Source organism: Aquarana catesbeiana, linkage group LG03 (assembly GCF_042186555.1).
Source record: "Aquarana catesbeiana isolate 2022-GZ linkage group LG03, ASM4218655v1, whole genome shotgun sequence".
Classification (NCBI taxonomy): Eukaryota; Metazoa; Chordata; class Amphibia; order Anura; family Ranidae; genus Aquarana; species Aquarana catesbeiana.
In genome coordinates, this window is record NC_133326.1 from 319,476,880 (window position 1) to 319,500,120 (window position 23,241).

The 23,241-nt window shown below is 40.4% G+C and overlaps 1 protein-coding gene across 3 annotated transcripts in view; it reads left to right on the forward strand.

Annotated features, from left to right (window-relative positions):
- The window catches only part of APAF1 (apoptotic peptidase activating factor 1), a 169,618-nt gene that overhangs the window by 50,139 nt on the left and 96,238 nt on the right, over positions 1 to 23,241 (forward strand). For 2 of the 3 annotated variants that reach the window (XM_073620399.1, XM_073620398.1), the window contains exons 4-11: positions 1,866 to 2,063; positions 3,103 to 3,286; positions 3,939 to 4,051; positions 4,315 to 4,446; positions 8,293 to 8,531; positions 16,562 to 16,729; positions 19,501 to 19,632; positions 20,196 to 20,309. In XM_073620399.1, the coding sequence (XP_073476500.1) occupies positions 1,866 to 2,063; positions 3,103 to 3,286; positions 3,939 to 4,051; positions 4,315 to 4,446; positions 8,293 to 8,531; positions 16,562 to 16,729; positions 19,501 to 19,632; positions 20,196 to 20,309 (1,280 nt within the window). Of the gene's footprint in view, positions 1 to 1,865; positions 2,064 to 3,102; positions 3,287 to 3,938; positions 4,052 to 4,314; positions 4,447 to 8,292; positions 8,532 to 16,561; positions 16,730 to 19,500; positions 19,637 to 20,195; positions 20,310 to 23,241 lie in introns of all 3 variants that reach the window. The other variant, XR_012242871.1, reaches the window with a different exon arrangement.

Here is a 23,241-nt window from a genome sequence, read left to right on the forward strand (position 1 = left end):
TCTGTTTCTGCAAAAACTTTTATGGACTAACTCCCATATAGATGGATTCATTTTACACATCTTCAAGTGATAGACTACTGTTGGGTCTCCCCTTATGATGCTCCGGCCCCTCTTTGGGAGGCAGGCTCAGATGCGCGGCGGGGGGGAGGGGGGGTTCTGATGTGGACACGGCTTAGTCTCTTTGTGCTTTGGCTATATGTCGCTGTATTGGCGTTCTAGTTTCCTTGAGCTATGATTTTTTTTTCGATTCACATATATGACACATGAGATAGTATGTATTTATCTGGAAAGCTTCAGCCCATTTTCCCTGAAGAAGACCTCTACCTCATTCGTTGAAACACATTGGATTTCTTCTGTCTTTCCGACAGTTGATTTGGGCTTCTCTTCCTAATTTATTTGTTTCTCATGTCTGTCCTCATCATTATCATGTGTTTCAATTGCATTAATCTTGTTGATACGATAGTGACTTGTAATAAATTTGTAATTTTTATAAAATACCCTACTCCCTGCGCGTTTTTGGTCCATTAAAGTCCCACTTTTTGAGGAACTTAGTTTTTACATGTTGTACTAGGGATGTGGACCTGAACTAGGTCTTTTCCAATTAGTTGACAATAACCCCTTTTTTGCAGTGTTCTCATAACATGCACAAGCTGGATTTACGCAAGGTCACAAATTTGTACAGGAAGTGCCAGACGACAGTGTACTGAACCAGAGCAGCAATTCCACAAAGTTGTGACTTTTTAATAGTGTACTGATTAGCAGGGGTATCCCCCAAAAAATACCATATTGTAACCTTGCTAAGTATACAGGTAGTACATTAAATGTCAGTGTGTTTATTTGGATAAAAGCATTTTGGGGGAGTGGAACTTGCATGCAAGGCTTGTATTCCGGGTGTCTTAATTTCAGATTTCTTGCCCTGGGATTTCTTGAGAGGTTAAAAAAGGAGAGAAATTGTTTATTATTTCTATCAAAAACAAAAAATAACAGTGTTTGGGTGGTTTGAACCATGAAAGTATGAAGAACAGTGTTGGATGAGTAAGACAGTGCAGTATGAGGTTAGAGAATTGGTACCTCCACTAAAAGCCTTTGGGTGAAAGAGAAAATAATTCTTCTAACGTTATGATTCAGTAAGGTTTTGCTTATTGAACTTAGCTTTTGGGTTAATACGAAAATTGCATTCATGTCATATATCATCATCAATATACATGGTTTCCCTTAAACAACCCTTTGCTGCATTGCATGTTCCACACTCAAAAGGGAACATTTGAATTATTCAGGATATGGACATGCTGATTTTATTTGATTTGGCACAAGATTTTATCAGTACCTATTGGCAAATTGTTTTGGACAGAGTAGAGTTAGTGCCACTTCTTCCCCTTTTTTTTTTTTTTCTCTTTTTTAACCACTTTGTTCCTCTTATGGGGAGATTTCCCTTTGCTTCCCACTTCATTGACCACTCCAACCAAGAGAGGAAGCAAAGGGAAATATAGATGCTGATAGAAACCTAACAGGTTGTAACCATTGTCCAATTGTGTGTGGGTGGGGTATATATATATATATATATATATATATATATATATATATATATATATATATATATATATATATATATATATATATATATATATATATATATATATATATATATATATATATATATATATATATATATATATATATATGTATGTTCATGTTGTAGTGACAGATTGTCACCAGGACAGAAAGCAATTTAAAATCTTCCCAGCAGGACACAGCATTAAAAAGCTTTGGCTAGAATCATATTATGACATCACTGACTTTTTAATTCATAGTGTATATACATTTTATTAAATACATATAGGTCATTGTATATTTTTTGTCTCTAGTAAAAACAGCTATGTGTGAAGGTGGAGTGCCACAGAGACCTGTCGTGTTTGTCACTCGGAAGCATCTTTTACAGAATATCCAGGACTGCTTGTACAGTTTGAGCAACGATCCTGGCTGGGTTACAGTGTATGGGATGGCAGGCTGCGGCAAGTCAGTGTTAGCGGCTGAAGCACTCCGGGACCACCAGATCCTAAATGGTAATACTGACAAATCACTTCATCAGGTTTAATTATTTTTGCTTTGTAAAGTGTATTTCTAGGCAAAACCTAGACTCCTAAAACCTGTTGGGGAAATTCACCCCTCTGCTTGTATGGATGACCAAGGTCACTGAAAAAAGTGAGAGGAGATCCAAAATTTTAGGATTATCCCTAAAAGAGAGGAGGCTAGCTGTCTTCCAATCAATGATCAGAGCTGAGAGATGCAATGGCTGTACGGATCTTCCTGCGCATCCCAGTGTTAACATCCATACAGGGACGGATGCACTGCTTTGGATAGACTAGCTTTGAAATATGGAAAAGATCCCTTCAGCCCACCCTTTTGGAATGGAAACAGCTGATTTATGCTGCCTTTCTATTGTATAACCTATACCACTAGGGGTACACCAACAATGTTTTGATAAAATATGCAGCCCTTGGATCAATTCTGCTCTTACTGCCTGACCCTGCTGGGTTTCCTGTAAACCACGATTTTCTTTTGTCCAATATATTCCTATAACTTTGACTGTGTAACAGGGTATATTATGTAATAATTGTACGATTTGTATCTTACATTTGGGACATAGACACTTAATGGTTACAAGGTGTTTGTTGTAATTGTATTGTACTTCTTCCTTCCCTTTTTGTTTTCATAAAAAAAAAAATACCAGCTTTAAAAAAAACACAGGCTGTTTGCATGCGGCTGCAGAGAACACCTGTCGCTCGCCAGCCACATAAACACAGCTCTCTACACAGATGAAGGCATCTATGTGCCTGTGTGAATGAACCTGTATAGATGATGCATACTATTTTATGTTTGAGAGCTACAGGGATTCTTTACCCATATAGAATCATTATGTTTTGTCATTAGACAATACAAATTTTCTGACAAACCCACATTTCAAAATCATTTCAGGGCAGTGAATGGTTTTAAAATTTCCAACTGATCTTCCTAGCTGAGAGAGCTGCATAATTTTTCTTTTTAGTACAGTAATTGGTTGGTTTTACTAGTAACTAGTTTCTTCCATATTCTCTTGTGCAGACTGTTTCCCAGGGGGAGTACATTGGGTTTCTATTGGGAAACAGGACAAAGCTGGACTGCTGATGAAACTGCAGAATCTCTGTACACGTCTGGATCAGGACTGCAAGTATTCACAGAGACCCCCTCTCAACATTGAGGAGGCAAGAGACCGCCTGCGATTACTCTTGAACCGCCTTTTTCCGAGGTAAATGGGGCACTTAGAATAAACAGTAACTTTTATGAAGAAGTATGAACTGTTTATAATGTTTTTGGTCTCTTCCAATATTAAAGCATATCTAAACCTACGAAAAAACTTAATATAATGCAGCTTACTAATCCTTAGAAAATGAATGCAGTCACCATATCTTTTTCTGGCATATATTTTCACCGGGTGATCCTACCGGTAACACACTGGGTGACCCTGCCAGTAAAACATTAGGTTTCTAATGCTCATTCACCATACTGTATCTATGGAGGAGCAATTCTCGCATTCAAGGACTAAAGAACACCTCTTAGGTTTTCTTCTTTATAGCAGCAGGGAGGTGTTTTTTCTTAGTCCACAGAAATAGCTGGGAGCAATGTAACTGAAAAGAGTGCACAGGAAGTCAGTTTAGAAAATTTCTGGCAGGGTCAAGTATTTTTTGCACTTATTAAATAGGTATAAGAACAGTTAACATTGTTATGTTACAGTAAGCTTTTTGATTATTTTTCCCCTTTAAACACTAAAAATAATGTCACACAACTTGGGCATTCCTTCTAGCTAAGATTTTCCAAAAGGATTAATAAAAACATATTAAAAAATATTGTCTGTTAATGGTCCTGGAAAGATGGTTAACACTTACACGTTCTTTTCGTAGAAGCCTTTTAATATTGGATGATGTTTGGGATCCCTGGGTGTTGAAGGCATTTGACATCCAAGGCCGGGTCCTCATTACAAGCAGAGACAAAAGTGTAACAGATGCTGTGTCTGGTACGTACTACGTGGACAGCCACCATTCACCTCAGGTGTTCATTGTCCTAATGATCACATTATGTAAAATGTAATAAATTGCTGTAATCTTGGGTTTTAGTGGTGGTATGATTTCTTCCACTACCACCATGCATCCACCATTGAGTGACAGTGTTGGCTTTCTTCTGCCTTTTTATAGTTTTTTCTTTATTTTATCTTTTACTAGAACATTTTATCCAGTTAAAGTCATCTTGCTTCACTGATAGAAATGTTCTCTCCCAAAGGAATAAAACGCTTTGTTCATGTGGACAGTAAACTAGAGCACAAGAAAGGCCTGGAAATCCTGTCTTGTTATGTTGATAAGCCTGTGGAAGAACTGCCAGAAGAGGCGCACCAAATCATAGAGGAATCAAAAGGTAAAACATGCTGGTTACCTGTTTCAGAATGCTGTATCTAGTGCTAGGGAAAGTCAGATCTCCAGTCAATTACATCTTTGCCATGCGCACAGCTGTCTTGAGTGCTAAAGCCCACTATACACTAACAGTTTTTTTCATTCAACCCAGCGGGTTGAACGGAAAAAAACTGAAGCTCAGGTTGGAGCTGTTGTACTAACAATCTGATGTTAGTACAACGATCTCCCCCACTGAGCTATTGTGTTCTGACAGAGGGACGACACCCCCCCCCCCCCCCGCCAGAACACTCTGGTCATTGCTCTTAGCCATTGGCTGAAAGTGCTGATCGGGAGCTGGTCGACCGCTGGTTCTCCAGCATGCTCGTCCGACAGAAGCCAGCCAAACTTCCGGCTTCTGTCGGACCAGCTCCCATACACATGGGCTGAATGTCAAAGTTTTTTTTTTTTTTCATATTGAACCGGCCAATGTCGCCACAAAGAACTTGCTTACTGATGTGTATCTCCCATCTGTGGACAGTTCATTGATTTATTTATTTATTTTTTTCATGGTTATGTATTTTCACACTTCAAAGATCTATTCACCAAGCCAGTGCCAATAACTATGGTGCTGACCTAAATTGTTGTAACCATTAGGATCTTGTCATGTTTTAATTTATTCTGTAGTCGGACTAGTAAAACTTCTAAATGGTCACCATCAGTTAATAAAACTTTGCACATCAATATTTGCCTTCTAAAATAAACCCTTTACTGAAAAACAGTCAAATTTCCCATTTTTATTTATCAAACTTTTATTCATTTAGCCATATTTAAGGGATAGAAGTGTCCTTTACCATGTGTGATAACATCGGGAGGCTTCTGCGGACAAGTATGCATGTCCTGAAAAGTTTGTAGGAGAGATTGATGCAGTGTATATATGAGAATTTTGTGGCATTCAAGGTTAAAACAAACACGGTAAGGGAGTATGAGGTGTGTCCAGAAAGTAATGCGAAAGATATTTAAAAAAAAAAGAAAATGTTATTAAAAATTTTTACAATTAAACATTGTCTTCTTCAAAGTATTCACCTTGTAAGTGTACACAACGCTCACAATTTTTCCATTCTTCATGGCATCCCTGGAAGTCTTCAAGTGGGATGGCATTCAGAGCCCTCATAGTGGCTCTCTGGACGTTATCCACACTATCAAAATGGTGCCTTTTCAAATCCTGAGTCCCGATTTCTTGAACCATTGACTTAGTAATTCTGTTTCCTCTGAAGTCATTCTAATAGTGAGCCGCCTGTCAGAAACAGAACAGGATGTGAATGCAGTGAGGTCTGTTCTCAACAGTGACCAATGGCTCACTATCAGATGGATTGCAGAGGAAACGGGAATTGCCAAGTCAATTGTTCATGAAATCGTGACTCAGGATTTGAACATGAGAGAGGACACCATTTTAGTAGTTTGGATAACGTCCAAAGAGCCACTAAACGCCATCACATTTGAAGACTTCCAGGGATGCTATGAAGAATGGAAAAATCGCTGGGAGAGTAGTGTACCCTCACAAAGTGCCTACTTTTGAAATTTTTCAAAGAAGGAATTTTTAAAATATCACATATTACTTTCTGGACACACCTCGTATAGCAATTTATACTAACCAGTAACAAGGTTTTTTTTTTTTCTTTTTTTTTTTTTTTGTCAGGTTAATTATGTAGTATTCTTTGAGACTTACATAGTCTTCTATTTAGCCATCAGGTGGAGCTTTAGCCCCCTTTCACACGGGGCTGTCCGTTTTTACTACTCTGCTTGCTCAGCGGCGATCGCTCCGTTGATCCCCGCTGAGCCGGCGGATGACAAGTCCGTCTCTGCACTCTGTGCAGGGATGAACCTGTCAGAGAGACCACTCTCCCCTGTGAGGGGGATCGGATGATTACGGACTGCCTGTCCGTTTTCATCCGATCTGCCAGACGGATGGAAAATAGGACATCAATCCGTCTGGATTTTTCCGGACATGTCACCGCTGACATCTGATGCTCCATTGAGCTGTATGGAGCGACCGTTCAGGTCCACATGTGTGAAAGGGGACTTCTTTTAACAGAAAAGATTGAAATAAAAATGTTTTTGAACCCAGAGCTCAGTAGCTGAAGCTGAAATTTTACACACAAAAGTGCATCATCCAAGGCTTCAGACAGGGAGCTATTGCTTTGATGTCTCTTTAGGAAACTCCCTAGTACTCTGGGTATCATTTAATAAGTATTTAAATATGTTTTTTTCAAAGATTTACTGTATATAGGTGGAAAACAATTATAATACATCAATTTAAAAGCTTAGACTCTTTAAAAATGAAAATGATCACAGAATCGTTGTGATTTCCCCATGCTTAATATGATAGTTACATATAGCAAACGCAATATGCGTATATAGAGAGATATGGTGGCTGCTCACCCCGGATGATATAATAAAGGAAGGTTCCCCCAAAGGGTGGGGTTTTCATGCAGCAAAATAATATAAGCAAAAATTCTGTATTATATTATATTAATAAAATGTATTCGCCTACAAAAATGTATCATTGATGTTAAAATATGAGTTCAGCAAAGGGGGTGTATACCCTAAATAAAAATTATATACATGGCATTACATGGCAAACATGTCTAAAAAGACAGCAGAAACTGATGCGTTTTGACCCATTTTGGTTGGGGTCTTCTTCAGAGGCTGAGTTTGCTGCAAGAAAAATACATTTAGCATCTCAAATGGAAGAAATGCACCCCAAAGCAGAGAATGAGGTCCCTCCCGGTGCGGCTTACAAGGAGTCACCTCATTTGGTACTCCCAGGGCCAGCCAGGAATGAGGGGAGAAAGCCAAACACCTGCGGCAGAATTTCCAGAGCATGAGTACAGGGTATATAAATCCAAGTATTACTCTTAGATTATAAGTAGTTTTATATAAAATGTTGCCTGTCAGACACCTCCACCAGAGTACGTAAAATCGTTTTAATAAAGTAGATAAATGTATGTAGCAAGGAGGAACCGTGAGGTGTAGTGAAGGAGAGAGAAACATTGGTGAGTGAGCACAATGTGAGATGTGTGGGTGCATGGGGCAAAAAGGAGTGGTGGGGGAAAGGGAAGTGGTGAGAGCGTGAAGAGAGAAAGTGAAAAGAGATGACAAAGAAAAAGGGGGGGGGTGCGAAAAGGAGGAGAGCGGGGGGGGGGGGGGAGACCTAAAAAGGAAGGAGTGTACAAAGGAAATGGATGGTGACCAAGATCCATGGGAACACAACAGATGATGGGGTGCAAGAGAAGGACAAAACCACAAAGGAAGGTGAGTGAGTCCTTGTAAGCCGCACTGGGAGGGACCTCGTTCTCTGCTTTGGGGTGCCCTGTTCTGTCGGCCCATGGGTTTGCCTGATAGTGTTCATGTAATCTTTCATCTGGGAGATCCCTTTCTGTATACCCATAGGTAAATGTATTGAGACGGCCATATTTTCTTGCGCTTGTATTGCAGCAAACTCAGCCTCTGAAGAAGACCCCAACCAAAATGGGTCGAAATGTGTCAGTTCTGTCTTTTTAGACATGTTTGCCATGTAATGCCATGTATATATTTTCATGTTGTACAATTTGCATTTAGGGTATACACCCCCTTTGCTGAACTCCATATTTTAACTTCAATGATAAATTTTTGTACGCTAATAAATTTTATTAATACAATATAATACTGAATTTTTGCTTATATTATTTTGCTGCCTGAAAACCCCACCCTTTGGGAGAACCTTCCTTTATTATGATAGTTACATATTTTATCTTAGATTATGTTCATATATGTTAGACTGGCACGTTAGAGAGGGCAACCTAGTTTTCATTGTCCTCTTGTCTTTTCACAGGCTCGCCTCTTGTTGTTTCTTTGATTGGTGCTTTGTTGCGAGAATTCCCCAATCGCTGGGCCTTCTACCTCAAACAGCTTCAAAGGAAGCAGTTTAAAAGAATTAGGAAATCTTCCTCTTATGATTATGAAGCACTAGATGAAGCCATGTCTATGAGTGTGGATAGGCTGAAAGATGATCTCAAGGAGTTCTACAATGATTTATCTGTTATAGAGAAAGATGTGAAGGTACCGACTCAGGTAAATTTGCATTTTCAACCATTGGAGTTACTGCGTATCCTTCGCAGTAAATATACTACTTAATTTCAACCTTGCAATGGAAACCTTTGTTGGATTACATTAGAAAGATTGGCAGGTCTTGGTGCTGCAGAAGACTAGAAGATGCTGTCCGTCACTTCTAAAAAGACTTCTGTCTGTTAGTGGTCACCCTTAACCTACCTAGATAACATTCAAGTGCTAAAGGAGCCTGCTAACGAAAGATTTATGTACAGTACAAACTTACACATTTGCATTGGGTCTGTCTGGGCTCTTGCCAATGCAGAATGACACCATTCCTAATGGTCCCCGTAAGGTTGAACCAGCTCCCTGTTCCACTAATTCTCTGTGGCTCAGACAGACCATTACACAAGTTATATAGTCTCAAGAATCAAATGTCACCCTTTCCTGTGAAGGCACTCCCCACTAGATCTGTAAGTCTCTCTTGGGCTCTTCGGCATCAGACTACTGTTTCTCAGATTTTCAAGGCTGCTACCTGGTCTTCTGTTTACACGTTCTGAATGTTTTACCAGTTAGAGGTTCAGGCCACATCTGCTGGATGTAAAGTCCTTCAAGTGGCTCTTTAGCTTCATGGCAGTATCTTGTTGTTTGTGGCCTGTTAGCACTTTGTTTGCTGTTGGATTGATTTAGTACTCCCTGACAGTATAAGACCTAAGTGTCCTTCAATGGATGAGGAAAAAAAAAAAAAAGATTTTTATGCTCTCCATAAAATATTTTTCTAGAAATCTTTTGAACACCAGTTTCACTTTCCTGTGTTTATGATCATCTTGGGTACTACTTTGCCACAAAACTGAGGCATGCTGGGAGTAGGACGGGTTATCCTGTGCTGGACTTTTTTGTTTGCCAGTATCCAATCCTGTAGGCAGCAGTATAACCAAAGGTGATGGACTTCCTTAATGACCCTCAGTGGACTCTAGGGAAAAGTATTTTTTGCTAAATATTATTTTCATATATGGTTTTTACTGAAGATTACTAAAATTATTTTACTTAAAGGCATTGTTCCCCTTTACCAAATAGCTGCCTGTGCAGATAAGGGACATCTGTAGATAAAAACAAGCTGTGCAGCTTTGGCATCTATTACTGCTCACCTTCACAGTAGAGAGTACTTACTCTGATTTTAAACCCCTTACGTGCACATTCTCTCCCCTGATACAGTAGCTCTGAGCGAATCGGAGGGCTCACTCCTGTGATTGAACAATGCCCTAATATAGGTGTAGGCCATTTATATACCTCATGAAGCCTGACCTGAAAACACCTAGGACATTGCTATGTGAGGCCCAGCTATTACTGTTCACCTTCACCGTCACAGGAGTGAACCCTCAGCCTCTGAGCTCAGAGCTACTGCATCAGGGGAGAGAGTGCATGTAATGGGGTTCGAATCTGAGTAAGTGCTCTCTACTGTGAAGGTGAAAAGTAATAGCTGTCAAAGCTACACAGTTTGTTTTTATCCATAGATGTTCCCTATCTGCATAAGCAGTTTTTTTGGTAAAGGTGAACTTGCCCTTTAAGAATTAAACTTGCCCAGGTTTTTGACAAGTGTTTCCTTCCTTAAACCTTGAGAATGCGCTTCTTGCCCTGTTTCTTCAGCACTCTGCTCTTCAGCAGTGGAGAATCATTTCATCGTCTTTACCTCACTGCTTGTGATGTACTGTAGTGACATTAAACTACAGTACCCTTGATTCTTTGCTCCCCACTGCCTGATGTAGGTGTTTAGGGTTGTAAGCAGGAGCAACAGGGCTGTGGAGTCTGCTCATGTCATTAACTCTGGATCGCTGTTCCTGGATGTGGGATCGCCACAGCACTCCCTCAGTGAGCGTTCATGCTGGAGTGTAAAAGCCCTGCCTCTGGCATGTTGTGCATAGTGTAAGCATTGCTGGGCTGAAAATACTGACATTGATGAGTAATGGTCTCATCAAAAGCATCCTCATTCATGCTGAGAAAGTATGGGCTTGTGCCATACCAGGTTTGTTGGGTTTACAAACTGCAATAAATAACATAGTCAAAATCCTACCGATCTATGCTTTTATTTTTAACCACCCTACACATCTGCTGTAACAGGAGTGTGGAAATAAGACTGAAAATGGAGGTTACAATGAGAATTTTTTTTATAAAACTGTGAATGTGACATTGACCAAATGCTTACTGCAGTAAATCTTCCTGTTTTTCATGTATTTTAAATTTATAATGGATGAATAACAACCTGTGAATGATTGCTTGGTAATGTATCACATTTGCTGATTTATAAATAATCCCCAATGTCTATCTGACTGCAATCTATTTGTGGGACTCAAATTGGACTTTGACCTCTCCTAGTGTAGGTGCTGTGGTGTTCACTTTGTACGTTATCTAGTAGTTTTATTTAAATGCATTATGTTTCTTGTATTTTATTGTTGGTATCAAGCTGTTGCTTAGAGGTGGTTTTTGAGTTATAGTAAATATAGTATTGATTTTTGGCAATTCATTTTTGCCTTTTAGTGGTTTATTCTACAGGGTATTCTAAGGGCGGCTTCACACTGCCCCGTTGCTCTTTTTCTAAAGCGCAGCTTACCCTGCGGTTTTTGTGTGGTCTTGCTAAGCTTTCCCATAGATTTCTACGAGGTCTTGCAGTTTTGGCGCAGTTTCAGAAAGTGCACCAAAACTTCTGCATTCTGCATGTTTGTACAGTGCCCTGAACGTGACCCATTCAAATGAATGGGGCTGCACCTCAACTGTAAGCAATGAAAGTGGTGCCATCATTTATTTTTTTTAATTTTTTTTTAGGGGTTAAAATCAAAGGCATATGACACCTCCTTGCCTTTTGTCAAACGCCCTCTAAAAAGTGATCTACAGCTGATTGATTTTCAGAGGACACTGCTAAGGGAGTTCAAAAAAGTTCCTTTTTTTTTAGCTTTTCTGCCTCCTGCAAATGTGCTTCTACCTCCCCTGGTTTTTATTTTTTCACCCTAGAGGTCAACTGCAGGTGTTGGGAGGCATCCCTCTTGCCAGGCCAGCATGTCTTGCAGATCTGAGGTTCAGGGCCCTGTGGAAAGGGTGTATGGTATTAGGTCATGATAATCTACACCCCTCCTTCCTACTTCTGTGACCCATGGCTATGTCCTCACCAGTCTCTCACGTAGGTAGGGGTTGTCTGGTATGTTCCCTTAGCTCTTAGCAGTTGAAGTCTCAGGTTCATTGGCAACGACCCCAGGAGATACTTTGGGAGAACATGGATGGGACATTACGTATTTTCCCGATGACTATTAGAGGAAAGGTTTATTTTCAGTTATCAGTCTCCTTCCCCAGGGTACCTTCATAGCAACTTTAGACATCAAAGATGCCTATCTGCATGTTCCCGTGCACCACGAGCAGCAGCCATTTTTAAGCATCACCCTAGAAGACCTGAAAGACATATTTCCAATTTCTGGAATTCTGCTTCAAGCCCAGGGGAAACTCCAAGTTCCTTTCAGGTTGATGGCAGTTCCCCTGCTCCGGAGCAAAGTCGTCCACTGATAAATCCCCATCCCCTTGATTTGGGCTCCTTCAGAGATGTGCAACATGTGGCCTGTCTGACTAAAGCAACATTTTCTGCCTCTTTGACTGATCTACACCTTAGGCAAGCACCACTTCTGGAAATGGTGGATGCCAATAGCCTTAAAAACTTTTTGGCCACTCCTCCTTCTAACTTTAGCCCTGGGCTACATCCTGAATTGCTTTGCATACTTGCACCTTCTTGCCTATATTGCCACGTGTTGGCTATGGTGGACACATTGAGACAGTGCCTTCTAATCATTGGTTAGTGTACAGAACACCAGGGATGGGTCCTGGAAGGCAGTATGTTTACCCATTTTTTTGGGTTATAGTCCCTTTAAGGGGGGTGACTTGAATACAACTTTTGAAGTATCCAGGGGCTCTCACCTATGCAGGGTAGTCCAGTTGGAGAGGACTGGATGGCAGGTCTCTCAGGATTGGCAAATCCTCATTTGTGGAACTTGGAATTCGGAGGCTTGGAAAGACTTTGGGTGGGAAAGAACCTCAAAACCTTATTACAGGGACTGTGGTACTGAAAGGTTTAACCCATCTACAGAAGAGTGCAGAAAATTTACAGGAAAGCAGGCAATTCCTATAAAGCCTTTCCCTATCCTTAATCAAGCCGATTGAACTGTATACAATGGAAAAGAAAAGGGGGGAAAAAAAAGAAAAGCGCATCTAAATGTAATATTTAATGTAAAGGACAATTGCACAAGCAAATGGTAACTCACAGAAGGAGTATATGTATAGGCTCATCGATATTATAATAATAAGGAGAATAATAATATTCGATTGATGAGCCTATACTTATACCCCGTCTGTGACTTACCATTTGTCTGTGCAGTTGTCTTTTACATTAAATAGTACACTTAGAGGCGCTTTTCTGTTTTTTCCTTTTCTCCTCCATGCATACAGAATCGGCTTCACTCTCAGAAGAGACTTGCCTTAATAAAGTGGATGTAAACCCAATTCATGAAATTTGAGCTGGGCACATATATCTGCAGTGTTTTCTTATCTCTCTTCAAAGCTCTATGTCCCGTGGCCTTCTCCTGCTCCGTTCTTCTGTTATCAGCCTGATAACTCCTGACAAGTTCTCTGATGCATGTGATCAAACCAGCCTGAATTTTGTGTCAGCATGGGTGCTATATATAGATTAGCAGACAGCTGGTCAATTCACAGCACAGCTCTGCAAGTCTCTGCCCATGAGGAGAGGGTAGTGTGCCTTTCCTCCAATCAGCTGTCTCACAGTCTATGGCAAGACTCCCCTCCCCCTGCTGGAACAGAAAGGGAACATTTTAACAGGATGTGCACTTTCTAAACAGTATATAAAGCTGAAGGCAGCAGATATACATGTAAAACTTATGTAGGGAGATTTGTTTCATCTCTTTTTGTATCATCTGAAGCTGTTCACTTCACTGGGTATATGTGAGGGTTTACAACCACTTGTTTGTTTTCCCTTCTCCCGTTTGAGTGCCTGTAGCCTGACAGGCTTTAAACTTTTATGCACTGACATTATGTGGACTGTTTATGAACATTACTGGTACTTATTGTCTATCACATCCTAATCCCGTGTGCATACATCTGTTCCCCTTGGGCTGTATATAATGACTGGCCCTACTCTGAGAGGTTATTCACTTCTACTGGCATTTTTACTACCTTGTACTCTATGGAAGAAAAATTTAAAAAGAAATGAGCTGTTCCCACCGTGGACCCAGCCATTTTTTAATCTTAATTCTATTTTTTCTATTGAGGGCATTGCAACCTTTCAGGATTCAGTTGATAGGTGTTTGGAGAGTAATTTGAAGTCCTCCCTTGCTCTGGCAGGCCCAGCTTTCTACTGTAGACCTTTCACCGTATGTCTCATATAAGATTTTTATGCTTATGAGTGGGGTCAGGACTGTCATCTGTTGCTACCTGTCATGTCTTCCCTTAAGAACTGACCTCTCTTCTGTTTCCTCACAGAACAATACCTCTATGGGACCCTGTTCCCATACAGGGGGTTCCATCTGTCTCCTCTTCCACTCAGCTGGTTGTATAATTTTTTTTCTAGAGCTTCTGCCCTTGGAAGGAGTCCCTTCTTTCCTACCTATGCCCATTTCTCCAGAGATGTCAGGGTTCTTGAGCATTCTACATCATCTAGCATCTCTTTCTCACAGAATTTTCACATTTAAAAAAAAAAAGTTATTTTTGCCAGGTGGCTGTTTTGATGCATGCTTCAGCTGCAAGGTGCTTGTGCTGTATGTTTGTGCCCATTAACTTTTTTTGTTGTTTTTCCTGTGTACCTTTTTGCTGCTGCTTTGGATATTTTTGTTGCCTTTCCCTGGAATTATTGCTTGGGGACATCCCATGGTCTCAGAATCCATTCCTCTGTCCTGTACAATTAAGGTAATCGGAATAGCTTGGAGTACAGAATAAGACCTAGGTCGTTCCCATCCTTTTTTCAGTCCTATATGCTCAAAAACTGGAGCCTAGTGGAATTGGCAAGGCTATATGGAAACATTCAGGGATGTACCCAGCAAAGCCTTTGCCAGTGTCCAATCCATCTGAAAGTTCGACATATAGCTCATGGTCTAAGAACCAATCCCCCTTTTCTGTAATCTACTCCAAGATATGACATTTACAGGTGTGTCAGAATTCTCTCCTTTTTTATTTTTTTTGGTACCTTTTTTAAAGCTCAACCTAGCTGAAGACCTTTGGACAGAAGAGAAGATGCTTTTCTCTCTGAACATGCAATGAAACCTGAGAAAGTTAGATGCACTGGCTCACGACTGAGACTTTAACCTTGCATATGTTTTCCCGCAAACCAGCCTTCAATGGAAAGTAAACAGGAATATCCGTTCTGAACAGTGCAGAGTGATCCTTGTGGAACCCCTATGGCCAAGAAGAAAATGTTTTTTCTATTTAAGCAACTGGTAGAGGAGCCATCAATAACCCTGCAGAAAGGACTGGGCCAGATCAAATGAATACAACTCTAACAAAGTGCCTTCAAAACTGGATTTATTCCAGAAAAGAGCAGATAAAAGGCTGGCTATCAGCCCCCTCCAAAGTTCAAGTGGCTGCACTATCCATATTTCTAGACAATAAATTATTCAATACATTTCTAGTCAAATGCTTCTTCAGAGCATTACTCAAACTAAAGCTCAATGCCTGATTACCTCCATGGGACACTGTCTTGGAATGACTTATAAGGCCACCCTTTAAACCTATCCAGAACATTGCAATGCTCTGGTATTGGCGCATAAATACTGTGCTGGTCCAGCCAGACCGCACTGCACACCAGTAGCAGCAGTGCAGTGGCTGGTGTGAACAAGCCTTTAATGTATGCAAAAGCATATTTTGTTACATAGATCACAATAGCGACTTCAGAAAATTATGTGCCCTATATTTTATTTCCATTGGTCCCAAAAAAGGAAGAAAAGCTTTAAAATTCGCCATGGCCCAGTGGATACATACAGATCTCAGCTTTAACTATGCATATGCAAACAAGCTTTGTTCTCTATGCATTACTGCTCACCCCACAAGAACGCTGTCAACATCCTGAGCAGAAAAAGATGGTGCTTCAGCAAACCAGATATGGAAGGCAGGCATATGATCAAACCTAAACACTTATTCATGAAACCCTATCATTCTGACTTGCTCTCCAGTCAAAATCAGGCTTTTTGGGAGGAAAGTGTTTTCAACAGTGATCACACCCTTGGTAACCTATTACATAATATCTCTAGTAAACCATCCTGGAGGGTGATTAGGGAAAACCTGACTTTTATTATCTGATAACTGTTTCCAAGAATCTTCCAGGATGGGGAGCTCCCTAGTATTGATATTACATTTTTTTCAACTTTTTTTTTTCTTGTAAATTACTGAGGCTGCTGGCTACTTATAGTCATTTTAAATACTTTCAGGCTGTATTCACGCTTCGCGTTGTGGAAACCACTTTTTTTTTTTTTTTTTTTGCGCGTTTTCTTATGCGTTTCTCAATATTTCACATAGGGCAGCCCCTTTGCACAGCAAATGTGCCAAAGAAGCTCCCTCATATTTTTAGGTGTGAAGTGTTGCACATTTTTTCAACATGCATTTGGCTCGTTTGTAGCGCATTTGCCACACAACAAAACGTGCACCTGCTAACAGCGTTTGGGGTGCCATTAACAGGCATTGCAAGTGTGATATGCGTTTCCAAAATGTGCAGCAAAATGTATGTTTCCTGTGTGTTCAGAAACAAGCTGTGTGAATGAGACCTAAGCCATGTGTTTCATGAAGGTGGGCAAAATCATCTCTCTAGTGAACAGTCCTGAAAAAGGAGTTAAATATTTTTAGTAAATCCTTTTTTCCCTGGGACTACAAATGTTTATCCCTCTATCCTCCCTTTTATACGTTATACTTTTTACATGCTTATCATAGTTGGAATTATGGGGGAATTTCGGATGGATTGTCATTATTCTGATGGAATCTCTTTCTGCACTAAATAGCTAACCACCTGACTTTACTTACAGGTTCTGTGTATCTTGTGGGACATGGAAAGTGAGGATGTAGAGGACATGCTACAGGAGTTTGTCAACAAATCATTACTATATTGTGATCGCAATGGAAGATCGTTCCTGTATTACTTGCATGATTTACAACTGGATTTTCTTACAGAGAGGAACCGGGTTCAGTTGCCTGTATGAATATGCTGCAGTAATCTTATTATCAATATTAAATAGCATTGAAAAAACACAACTATTTCTTTCTGTGTGAAGTAGTGCTTGTCATTTAAAGCTGACTCCTGGGCATTTAGGAGATCCACTATATGTACAAAGGTTTGTGGACATCTGACATTCACAGCTATATGAGCTTGTTGGCCATCCTGAAAGCACTTTTCTGGGAGTGTTGTATACATTTTTGTATGTCTGTGGGAGTTAGTGCCCATTCAGATAAAAGAGCATTTGTGTGGTCAGGTACTGGCCAGCAATCTGCATTTCAATATATTATTGCATCTCATATGTGTGTAAACAAAACTGTAAACAAATACAAAAGTGCTTAATTGCTAGTAGTGCAGTGAAAACAATATGTGCACGTATTATTTTCACAGCGCAACTAGTAATTAAGCACTTATGTATTTGTGTACTGTTTTTTACATATAGAAGGTATTTTTTGTAGCCGCAGTGACTTTTCTGTTTTATTTTTTTTAAATATATTATTAGTATTTATATGCTGGCTATTTATTTATGAGATCACTTTGTTAGGCTTGGTTCACACCTATGCAGTTTGCTTTTGATCCGTTTCTGCAGTGCTTTTTGCAGTGCACTTTGCGTTTTTTGCATACAAATTTTGCACTTTGCATTTTTGTTTTGGCCAATTTTGTTGTTGAGCTGATTAAAGAAACACAAATTGTAGTAAAATCGTGGCAAAAATGTACTACATGATTTTCTATAGCTTCTCCATTGAAGTCTTTTGAACCAAAAAAGCACCGTTTTGCTTTTAAAAAAGTCCCTGATCCTTTTCAAAAATGCAGCATCTGAAAAAAGCATAGATGTAAACGTTTCCTATAGGAAACCATGTTAAATGGACTGTAGTACGTTTCTGCAAAAAGCACTAAAGGCATAGGTGTGAACCGAGCCTTAGTGCGGAGAGGAGTCATACAAATATTGCATCTCATAGGTGCTCAATAGGGTTGGGATCATGGTGGAGAGGCTAATGAAACTGGTCAAGCCATACCTTTTTATAGACCTGACTTTGTACACATGAACACAGTCCTGCAAAAAGGCCTTTCCCAAACTGGTGCCACAGGTTTGCAAGCATCAGTTGTTTGAAATTTTTGTATGTCTGTAGCATTATCAATGCCTTTCATTGAAGACACCTGAACTCGATAATTTTGAGGTGTATGCACCAACCTTTGATCATATAGTGTATAACAGGAGATAGCTTAAGTAGCACTATTCCTAAATGTGAATTCATTTTTATTCAAATGTAAATACTCCAATACCTGTTTTTAGTGGTTTAAAATGGACTTCTGAGATTTGTGCATCAGCATATCTTGAAAAATGCAGCAGTTGATGCAGTCTACAGACTGCAGCTGCTACATCACCACTTAGGGCCTGAACATGCAGTAATCATTGTGATTGTGCCAGCTATATGGAGGATGTGGATGAGGAGATTGAGGCAAGCCAAACTGTGCTTTTGAGTGCGTCCATTGCCCACACAACGTGAGAGTAAAAGGAAGTTTTGGACCTTATACCAGGTTTACAATGTCACTCACCTATTTCTATAAACCCTGCCATTGAGACACATCACTAGCCAGCTTTCCACTGCACACTCTCTACTTCCCCTCAAAGATGGCTGCCACATGGGTCCTTTTTGTACAAAATAATATGTTTTTTTTTTTTTTTCCCTCAATAAACTTGCGTTGCATTGATGTGCATTTACATGAATTGCGTTAAAATGTATACATTTTAATGCACTGCACCAGCCTTGGTGGACACATAGAAAACATGTTTTTTTTTCTGTGTGTCCTTGTTATGAACTTCAAGTGATTGTAAAGTCTCCTCTCTCCTCCCCCCCCCCCTATAAAAATGACAAACATGTTATACTTGCCTGCCTTGTTTCAGTGGATTTGCACAGAGCAGCCCAGATCCTCCTCTTCTGTGGTCCTGGCCCCTCCCTTCTGTTCAGTGCACCCACAGCAAGCAGCTTGCTATGGGGGGCACCCGAGCTGAGTCACAGCTCCGTGTGTCCATTCAGACATGGAGCCCGGCCCCGCCCCCTCTCCCCTCTGATTGACTAGCTGACTCTGACAGCAACGGCAGCTAATGGTGCCGCTGCTGTGTCTTAGCCAATCAGGAGGGAGAATCTTGGATGGCAGAGACACTTGTGGACATCGCTGGACAGAGAGGGACCTCAGGTAAGTGATAGGGGGGCTGCTACACACAGAAGAAGATAAAAAAATCTTCTGCCTTTACAACTACTTTCATTCTTCAAGTGCAGTAAAATGCAGGTCACTACAATATATGTGAACATTGCCTTACTGACCACATGACTGCTTTTAAGACCCTCAACTTCCTAAATGGACTATTGTCATGTTGGTCAAAAATTCCGGGTGAGGGGGGGGGGTCATAAACACATGCTTCTTTGTTATTACTGTTGAGTCAGTCACCATCGAGTGTTTCTCTCAGCCATCCCGTAGCTCTGATACTAAAGGGACCATGCTTAAGGCTGGGCCTAATGTGCGGAGGAGAAATAAACATAAAAAAATCTCCCAGCTAGAGCATCTGCAAAATATTGTCTGTTGTATACAAACTTAATAGGATTTTTGTGCACCTAGGCCACTGTTTACAATATACATTGGACAAATATTGCCGACAATATATTTAGGTTGTGCATACAGTTCTGCTTTAATATTCTTTTGACTGTTCCTGAATTTCCTCCCTTTTTATTTTTTTTTTCCATTTTTCAGGCTCTCCATGCCAAACTTGTAAATCAGTATCAAAAATACTATTCTCGTAAACTTCCTACTATGGAACAAGAAGATTGTGCATACTGGTACCATTACCTAGCATACCACATGGCCCAGGCTAATATGCCTAAAGTAGGTAAATTTACAAATACATTTTAGCAGGTATACAAGGAGTCTTATTAATGGCATTAAACAATATTTTATTTCTAATGCTGAAGATGTGATAATAACTTTGGGTATTCTAGCTATTCAGTGGTCCAAATGCTAAAGAAGCCCTCTAAATTGTGTTATTTTATAAAAGACCTCCACCTACAGTATGTATTTTGATGAAAGTTCAATAAGTACTAGGGTTGTCTTGTTTTTTACACCGTACCAGTAATACCTACTTTTTATGTTTTAAGTATTGCATTAAATAGAAATACCATGAGCTCTAATAAAGTTGTGGTCTACTCCAAATTTTATTGTAAAGCTTTGTTAACAATCTTGTCCTGTCTGACATCGCAGCTAGTGTTAAAGCTAGTTAGGAATTGAATACTGTAAAAAAATAAAAAGTGATACTTCCATATTACCTAGCTACACTGTAACAAACTTTAGGTTCACATTTAAGTATCTCTGCTTTAATACTTGTCTTTATTTTTGTTGTATAATGTTAAAAGGTAAATAGTTTGTTTCAGATTGTTTTCCAATTTTTCCAGGACCTCTGTTCTCTTCTGTTTTCTCTGGACTGGTTAAAATCTAAGATGGGTTTATATGGGCCAGCACATCTCATTCATGAGTTTGTACGTTACCGGGACATTCTTGATAAGCAGGTAAAGCATTTCCAGCAAAGCCGATGATCGTAGAAGAGATCCAGACAATGCAGTAGACTGAAGAAAGTGTAGGGAATATTAACTGAATATGAAACGGCTGCAAAAGTATGTTTGTGTTTAGGCATACAGTAAATTAAGTACAGGTACATAACATTGTTATTACAAAAGGGGCATTAATGGGGTTCTGCTAATAAACTCAACCTAAAAGCTGCTCCTTTTTTACTTTTACTGGCACAACAAGCATTTATTTTGACCTAGTGTACCTAAAATATAGTTACAGTGGGGACGGAAAGTATTCAGACCCCCTTAAATTTTTCACTCTTTGTTATATTGCAGCCATTTTCTAAAATCATTTAAGTTCATTTTTTTTCTCCTCATTAATGTACACACAGCACCCCATATTGACAGAAAAACACAGAATTGTTGACATTTTTGCAGATTTATTAAAAAAACAAAACTGAAATGTCACATGGTCCTAAGTATTCAGACCCTTTGCTGTGACACTCATATATTTAACTCAGGTGCTGTCCATTTCTTCTGATCATCCTTGAGATTGTTCTACGCCTTCATTTGAGTCCAGCTGTGTTTGATTATACTGATTGGACTTGATTAGGTAAGCCACACACCTGTCTATATAAGACCTTACAGCTCACAGTATATATCAGAGCAAATGAGAATCATGAGGTCAAAGGAACTGCCTGAAGAGCTGAGAGACAGAATTGTGGCAAGGCACAGATCTGGCCAAGGTTACAAAAAAATTCTGCTACACTTAAGGTTCCTAAGAGCACAGTGGCCTCCATAAGCCTTGAATGGAAGACGTTTAGGATGACCAGAACCCTTCCTAGAGCTGGCCATCCGGCCAAACTGAGCTATCGGGGGGAGAAGAGCCTTGGTGAGAGAGGTAAAGAAGAACCCAAAGATCACTGTGGCTGAGCTCCAGAGATGCAGTCGGGAGATGGGAGGAAGTTATAGAAAGTCAACCATCACTGCAGCCCTCACCAGTCGGGGCTTTATGGCAGAGTGGCCCGACGGAAGCCTCTCCTCAGTGCAAGACACATGAAAGCCCGCATGGAGTTTGCTAAAAAAACACCTGAAGGACTCCAAGATGGTGAGAAATAAGATTCTTTGGTCTGATGAGACCAAGATAGAACTTTTTGGCCTTAATTCTAAGCGGTATGTGTGGAGAAAACCAGGCACTGCTCATCACCTATCCAATACAGTCCCAACAGTGAAGCATGGTGGTGGCAGCATCATGCTGTTGGGGTGTTTTTCAGCTGCAGGGACAGGACGCCTGGTTGCAATCGAGGGAAAGATGAATGCAGCCAAATACAGGGATATCCTGGACGAAAGCCTTCTCCAGAGTGTTCAGGACCTCAGACTGGGCCGACGGTTTACCTTCCAACAAGACAATGACCCTAAGCACACAGCTAAAATAATGGAGTGGCTTCACAACAACTCAGTGACTGTTCTTGAATGGCCCAGCCAGAGCCCTGACTTAAACCCAATTGAGCATCTCTGGAGAGACCTAAAAATGGCTGTCCACCAACGTTTACCATCCAACCTGACAGAACTGGAGAGGATCTGCAAGGAGGAATGGCAGAGGATCCCCAAATACAGGTGTGAAAAACTTGTTGCATCTTTCCCAAAAAGACTCATGGCTGTATTAGATCAAAAGGGTGCTTCTACTAAATACTGAGCAAAGGGTCTGAATACTTAGGACCATGTGATATTTCAGTTTTTCTTTTTTAATAAATCTGCAAAAATGTCAACAATTCTGTATTTTTCTGTCAATATGGGGTGCTGTGTGTACAGTAATGAAGAAAAAAATTAACTTAAATGATTTCAGCAAATGGCTGCAATATAACAGAGTGAAAAATCTAAGGGGGTCTGAATACTTTCCGTCCCCACTGTATGTTGAGAAGCTGATGCGAGCTAAATGGCAACTAAAATACTGTGAATTACAGCATTGCCTTTTAAAACAGAAGATATTTTTTTTGTTTTGTTATTGCTTTCATCACAAGTCCAAAAAACAAGTGATTTATCCCCCATTTATGACTATTGCCCAGAGTCCTGCAAACCATTTCTTGATGCTCCAGTGCCAACTCTTTCCCCAGTATACAGAGCGTTTTTTCTCAATTCGGTAAGGCTGTTTCATCACTAATTAGCTGGTTTAGTGGTTTGCTTAGCTCCACTCACTAACCAGTTCCCTTGTTTTTTTCATTTGTAGTTGAAGTTGAGCACAATTTCAGCCACTTAAGGGACTTCTATAAGAAAGAAATACTGAATTTTGATAAGTGTGTGGTTAATACATGTAATGATTGTGTTTAGTGTTTTACTGTTTTCATGGAGAAGATGCAGAGCTTACCCGTAATGTTACTTTGGGCACTAGATCCTGCTTGGCCACTCACCCTGACACGTAATGCATTGTGTTATGTTGGACGCAAGGTGCTATACAGGTCCAGGGCCGTGGTCTGCCAGCAGTGGAGCCCAATCCCAGAAGACTGCTTCAGGAGTATGCCCATCCTATGGCATGAAACTGGGATAATGCCTGGCTTGTTAAATCCTGCCAAAAGTGTGATGTCTACCATGCTAAGTACATGGTTTTGCCTTTCAAATCTGTCTGAAGGTGCTTGTTCTCCTATGCGTCACAGCCAAGGAGCGGAAGTGCTGATAGTTTAGAATTGGCACCATTTTCCCAGTGGCCTGTCACAGAGTTGCTGTGCCACATCCTCCGTGGCTTCACTGCATGTGTGTGTGCTATTTTGCTGCACTTCTCTTGGTTGGAACCTAATTTCCCTGGCTCCCACAGTACAGCGATCTCTGAACACCTCCAGGGTTCCAGGGGCGCAAGGTGGTTTGAGTGGGTAGTCTCTCGCCACAGGACTCTAGTACCCTCTGTTCAGAAAGTTGCCTCCAGTCTGACTGCCTGCCT